Source organism: Nematolebias whitei, chromosome 16, assembly GCF_014905685.2.
Source record: "Nematolebias whitei isolate Nwh7 chromosome 16, NemWhi1, whole genome shotgun sequence".
Classification (NCBI taxonomy): domain Eukaryota; kingdom Metazoa; phylum Chordata; class Actinopteri; order Cyprinodontiformes; family Rivulidae; genus Nematolebias; species Nematolebias whitei.
The window spans coordinates 17527770-17534444 of NC_056513.1; the positions used below are offsets into that span (position 1 = coordinate 17527770).

Below are 6675 nucleotides of genomic sequence, written 5' to 3' on the forward strand. Positions count from 1 at the left end.
TATATATATATATATATTTATATATTTATAAGAGAATAACTAAGAAGGAGCAGGTAAAGTATGAAGAGGAGGAAGCCTAAAACTGAGCCATGTGGGATCCCACACAAAAGAGGTGCAGAGGAGGACACCAAGGCAGACACAGGAGGCACACTCAGTGGAGTAGGACCTAAACCAGTCCACTGCTGTACTGCTGACACCCCCCATTGTTTCGAGCGACAAAGTAAAATGCTGTGTCCACTGGTCCACTGTGTCAAAAGCAGAAGATAAATCTAAGAGCACAAGGACGACACAGTCACCGGAGTCAGTTGCTAAAAATATTTTGTTTAAAACTTTTCATTAAAAGCGCAGAATTTGTACTTTGTAAAGTTTTAAAACCAGACTGTAAAACATCTAAAATGTTCGGTTCTTTCAAACATGCTATTAATTATTTGATTTGATTTGCAAAAGAAATGGCAGTTTAGAGACTGGCCTATAATTAGCAGGAACGGGGGGTGGGGTGTGTGTCAAGTGGGTTTCTTAATCAGAGGCTGGACAGCTGCATGTTTACAATTTCCAGGGACCACACACCAGAGGACTGACTGCTATTCAAAAGAGCAAGGACCGAATGCCCTACATTGAGGAAAACCTCTTTAAATAAACGAGGAGGAACAGCATCATTTGGAGAATCTGTTGACTTTAAAGTGACTTAACACCTGCAGTGATGACAGTTGCAGGTTTAAAGCTGTCAAAAACAGCAGAGCAGGGAACAGAGACTGGTGGGTGGGTCATGAGCAGAAGGTGACTTTCTCAAAAAAAAAAAAAAAGTTTTCGCATGCAGCAGGCGAGGATTCAATACAGTCTGTGTGTGGGGCGTTAAGAGCAAACTCAATTATTTGAAATAAAACACAAGGATTGTGACTGTTTGATACGATCACATCAGTCAGGTGTTTCCTTTCACAGTTATTTTGATAATGACGCCTGCAGTCCTTTAAGATTTGAAACGACCCCTGTATTTTGTCTGTTTTCCACCTGCGCTCCGCTCTGCGACACTCTCCTGGCAGCCCGAGTGTCATCATTCAACCAGGATTCATGGATTTTAATGGAGCCACAGAATCCAGAATCGTTTTGCAGGTGGAGTCAAGCCATGAGTCTCAGTTTTGTTGCACAGCCTCTGGGAAGGCACAGTTCTGATTAAAAACTGGTGAGAACTGACCAGCAGTGGAAGAGTTGTAAACACAGAGCCGAGCTGCAGCGTGGGGTTTACTGAGTTCTGTTAAATCCATCAGCAAGAAATGAACGGGACGTGTAAATCTACCAAGAGCAGGCCGTCCTCACAAAGTGGGTGATTGTACAAGAAGTAGGCCACCAAGACACCTGTGAGCACTTTAAGAGTTGTAAGCTTCAGCAGGTGAGATAGAAGAGACTGTGCATACCTGAGTTCTTCACCAGTCTATTTATGGGAAAGAGAATGGAAGGAAACCCCCTACTAAATCTCAACCAGTCTACAAACTGGACGTCTTCTAGTTGAGGTTTATCGTGAGTTTTCTTTAACAGTAAACTCGCATGAGTCATCTTGCATTTTTGAAAACCAGTGCTACAAAAAATGAAACGGGAGTGGGAAAGTCAGTCAGAATAAATGTTTTAGTTGGTTTCTGATTCATGCGCAATAATCCAGGTAGAAAAATCCAACGAAGTTAAGTCCGGTCCTCTTGATGGTTTCTTTTTGTTGAAGCATTTCGCCGTTCATCCAAAAGACTTCATCGGTCAAAGTAGCCACAACAAACTCAGACTTATAAATGGCACCTTAGTGGTGTACTGGGTCAACCAGTTTGATGGTGCAAAGATGGTTTCTGTTGTCCACCTTGTCCCCCGCCGACTCGTTTGAGGCAGTCATGGCCAAAGTGGTTCAAAATATCCCAATTCATGCTCAGTAAGGCGGGGGAGAGGGTGGACTCCAGAAACCATCTGAGCACCATCAAACACAGTCGTCCCCCCCCCCCCCCCCCCCCGGCACACACACCTTCTTCAAATCTAACAAAACTGGTGTCAAACGTTTGTGCTACGTTTGTGCAGCTATCATTTTAAAGATAGTAATAAATGTTTCCAGAGGTCAAAATGTACCAAAGACAAAAGTACAGTGTGTTTAATAGCACCCCCTGGTGATCAGAAACCAAAATGCAGGTCATTGCTTTTTGGAGGTGTATTAGTTCTAAATGAATGTTATCCATGTTAAAATTAATCTATTCATGTTCATAGTTCAGCACTTAAGCATTTTTAAATGCAATTCACAGTTCCAACATGAACAGACTTTTGTTGATTTTTATGACCTTTGGAAACTTTTTTATTAATATCTTTGAAATGATATGGTCCGGGGGCCTTTCTGGGTGGAGTTTGCATGTTCTCTCCGTGCATGCGTGGGTTTTCTCTGGGTACTCCGGTTTCCTCCCACAGACCAAAAACATGCATGTTAGGCTGATTGGTAACTCTAAATTGTCCCTAGATGTGAGTGAGAGAGTGAATGTTTGTCTCTATGTGTCCCTGTGATGATGGACTGGAGACCTGTCCAGGGTGTCCCCCGCCTCTCGCACAGTGATGGCTGGACATGGGCACCAGCGACCTCCGCAACACGAAAAGGAAGAAGCGGGTAAAGATAATGGATGGATGGAAACCGTCCAGAGGGCGGGGCTTAACTTTGTTAGGTTTTAGTTTGTTCTTTTGCGTCTGCCTCCTTTTAAACTTGTTCACAAAAAAAAACAAGATCACTTTATGTCTGAAGAAAATCTTTATTGAATCTCAAGCAGAAACATACACGTTAATCCCTTATTGCTCTTTGCTTTCTGAATCTCGCTCATCCAAAGCATTTATTATTATTTGTTGTCCTTTTCTGAAAAGCACATTGTGTGACTGAGGGAAGGTGGCCTCTTTCTCATGAATCCTGTCCGCTCTTATATATTACTGCTAATTCAAAACTGCAAGTCTTGTTCAGATTTCACACACTACTCTTCCATTTCTCATGGATCCTGATTGTACTACTGTCAGTTGTGGGTTTTATGGCTGAAAGCTTGAGGTTTTAGCTGTTGTATGAACAGCTACTCTGTCCTTCTTCACCAAAACAAGAAATCAAAAACAACAAAAAAAAGAAAACCCAGCAAAATAAGAGCTATTTTTCTGAATATATACATATCTATTGTTTAATTGATAATACTAATAGTGTTAGCGGCTATATAAACATGTGAGAACACAGTTAAACTTAGGAATTATTGCCTTGATATTTTTTTTTTTGCATGATAAGGAATGTGATAAATTGAGATCAAGTGGGTTTGGATACATATTCGCACATTAAATTTTCCAGACAAATGGCATGCAAGAGACGGGAGACACATTCAGTGAGGGAACAGAAACATTTCGAAACACTGCACAACGGGAACATTTACCACACTGATGATGTTGGGTGCCCGAACAACGACTTTACAGAGAACGCGAGACAGCGTGTGCAAAGTTTTACATAAATTTCAGACACGTTTGAACACACAACATGAACTTTTTAGGAGCACATCTTTGTGATATATTTAAAATATGGCTTATCAAGTACATTTTTTTGTAACATTTTTTGTGATTTTTGCCTACTGTGAGTTTATTTATGTACAAACCGAAAGAAGGAAGTGGTTAATTGTTGTTCAGAGTTGCAAGAGAGCTTCACAGCTGTTGCGGAGGAGAGAAATCAAAGTTTAAAACTTCTCAGAAAGAGAAGGATAAACTGTCCGACATGTATCTTCTCTGCTTGTTGCTAGTTTCAAATTCATCATTCACCTGGCTGTTGTTGAGTCGGTTTAGGTTACGGTTTTTTTGCACTATTGGTCATTAAAAGAAGAGCACGTCATCAGCTCTAAATTCACTTTACTTCAGTCATTATTGTGTCATTGGCGGGGGAGGGGGGGGGGGGGTTAATTGAACAAATCATGACTCAAGCCAGCCTTGTGAATGTAGCCACTGAGCTCTATACTCAATAATGTTACATCAGCTACTTCTTCAGCATGTCTTGCAGTGGGCCTGGCAGGTACTTCATCACCGTATCCATGATGCTCTCCTCCTCCTCTTCATCGCCACATCCGGCCGGCACAGCTTTCTTGGGTCGGGTCAAGCTGCCCTCTGCAGGCTCCTCTGCAGCAGCTGCCGCCTCGGCTTCGGCCACCTCACGCTTTTTCAACCCATACTGGTGGTCAGAAACAGAAGTTGAAAATGCATGTAAACCATATGAAAATAGAAATAAAACAAATATGGGAAAATGGCTTCTTTGGCCCAACTGAGAAGGAAGTCAAGTAAATGTCCCTCATACTGTGTGAGCTTCGATGAGAAAGACCCTGTGTCCACATCAGTAGCAATACATGACACAACCCAGTAAAAAAACTAGTATATACCAAGTACCTAGTAATCACTAGGTACATAACAGGTACCATATGTACATATTACATGTGCATATATGTATGTTTAGATGTGTATGTATGTATACATATATATGGGTTAATAATGAATGTAGTACTCCTTACCACCTTGTGCATGTTCATATCATCTTTTTCCAAATGTGTGTATTCTGTTTCTTTTTTCATTATTGCATGTGTGTTTCCCCCTGTATAATTAGAACATGCTACTGGATGCTTCAAATTTCCCCTGAGTGAGTGAGTGAGTATGTAGTACATACTGTATTTACATCTGTCTGTCTGTCTGTCACCTACACCTACCTACACCTACCTATGTACCTACATCTACCTACCTACACCTACCTATCCACCTGCCTACCTACACCTACCTACACCTACATACCTACACCTACCTATCTATCTTCCCATCTACCTACACCTACCTATGTATCTAAACCTACATGCACCTACCTACCTACCTACACCTATCTACACCTACCTACCTACACCTACCTACACATACCTACACCTACCTACCTACACATACCTACACCCACCTATGTATCTAAACCTACATGCACCTACCTACCTACCTACACCTACCTACACCTACCTACCTACACATACCTACACCTACCTACCTACACATACCTACACCTACCTACCTACACATACCTACCTAAACCTACTTATACCTACCTACCTACTGACTTACTGACCGATACATAACAGGTGCATGCTGGGTAAACACTAGCAAGATATATAACAGGTCCATACTAGGTAGACACTACTTACATAATAGTGCATAACAGGTAAGCACTAGGTACATACCAGGTGAGTACTAAATAGATAAAAGTTACATACTGGGTAAGGACATAACATGTATTTATACCAGTTAAGTCCTGGGTATGTTCCAGGTAAGTTCCTATGCACTGGGATCTATTATGTTTGTTACTTAAGATTCATTCATCTTATTCAAGCTCTCAGTTTTAAAATGTCTACAGTGACAGGAAACAGAAATGCCAGAATCTGCAACAATAATAATGAATTACAGAATAGTAACATAGTTAATGAACTACTTCACGCTGTAGCGGCACTTATAATCGACCCTCGATGGAAAAGCGTTTCTATAAAAAGTCCAATTTCTCACGATTAACTGTCTTTGTTCCTCTCTCTAATGAACAGTATGTTGATCCCCCTCTGGGCTATTTTTAAACAGTGAAGCAAAAATATCACAGACGTAGGAAAAGCAGTGTAAAAATAGTCTGCATCAATAGCACTCAGGTAAAAAGGAGTTTTGCTGTCACGCAGGCCAGAAACTGAAGCCTGCAGAAGCGACAGGATCAAAAATCAGGACGTAAACTAGAGGCTTTTAAATTGCTCTACATCTAATGTACAATTTAGTTATAAAGCAAGTTTCTAAATGCATTCTGTGAATTTTTACTTTGTCTGGTAGCTGCTGTTGTACAATAAGAGACCGACTGTGTTTCAGATATAGATAAAGGAGTTGCACTCAGACATTTTGTGGATCTTCATACCTTGTCTCTGATGCCTTGCCTCATCGATTCCCGCTCTGCCTCCATCTTGGCATATTTGGCCTTCCTCTCCTCCTCCTGCTGCCTCAGCGCCTCCTGTCGCTCCTCCTCTTTCTTGGCTGCATCAGGGTCTTCCTCCTTCTCCTCCCCACCCAGCATCTTGCCAACATCAGGGGGACCCCCTGAGAGACAGACAGAGAGGAACATGAAGTTGTAAAATAAAAAAACCCAAACTACCCTGACAGATGACATGAGAGAAATTAAAATCTGACATAAAAACCATTTTAATTTTAAAATGCAGTATTAAATTTGTGCAGATTTTCTATAAAAGACGTTTGTTCTGGCAGATACATTTTTTTTCTTGCCGCAACAAGCATTTGCAATTTGCTGCTCAACCAGCAGATCATTTTCCAGGCAACTGTGACATCATTTCAGGGAACTTAAAGCCTAATTTGGTTTAATGGTATAATATATTTTGCTAATAAGCATTGTTACAACAAAGACATGGTCAACCAGACACAAATTTCTTTACTTTTTACTTTTATTTTAAAGCAAGCAGCTTTACTTCCAGAATGCTCCAAGTTAAACTTGTTGTTCAAAGAGCACCAGGCGGCGCCAATACCTCACTTATGTTGATCACTGCAATGAACTTTTTAAAATTTCAATTTCAATATTTTTTAAATCTTCTTTTACACCACTGCAATTTGAGACAAGCTTAGTTTGTCATACATATATATATATAT

General features: G+C 40.8%; 2 protein-coding genes across 2 annotated transcripts in view; both read right to left on the bottom strand.

Moving 5' to 3' along the window:
• odad3 (outer dynein arm docking complex subunit 3) overlaps positions 1-1873 on the bottom strand; it is a 31158-nt gene extending 29285 nt beyond the window's left edge. The window contains exon 1 of the mRNA XM_037690544.1: positions 1796-1873. Coding sequence (XP_037546472.1) covers positions 1796-1873 — 78 coding nt within the window. The remainder of the gene's footprint in view (positions 1-1795) is intronic.
• An 869-nt stretch (positions 1874-2742) lies between these two features.
• Positions 2743-6675, bottom strand: part of cplx2l (complexin 2, like) — a 6138-nt gene continuing 2205 nt past the window's right edge. Inside the window, exons 2-3 of the mRNA XM_037690545.1 lie at positions 5936-6114; positions 2743-4192 (exon numbers count right to left, since the gene is read on the bottom strand). Of these exons, the coding sequence (XP_037546473.1) occupies positions 4001-4192; positions 5936-6114 (371 nt within the window). The 3' untranslated portion in view covers positions 2743-4000. The remainder of the gene's footprint in view (positions 4193-5935; positions 6115-6675) is intronic.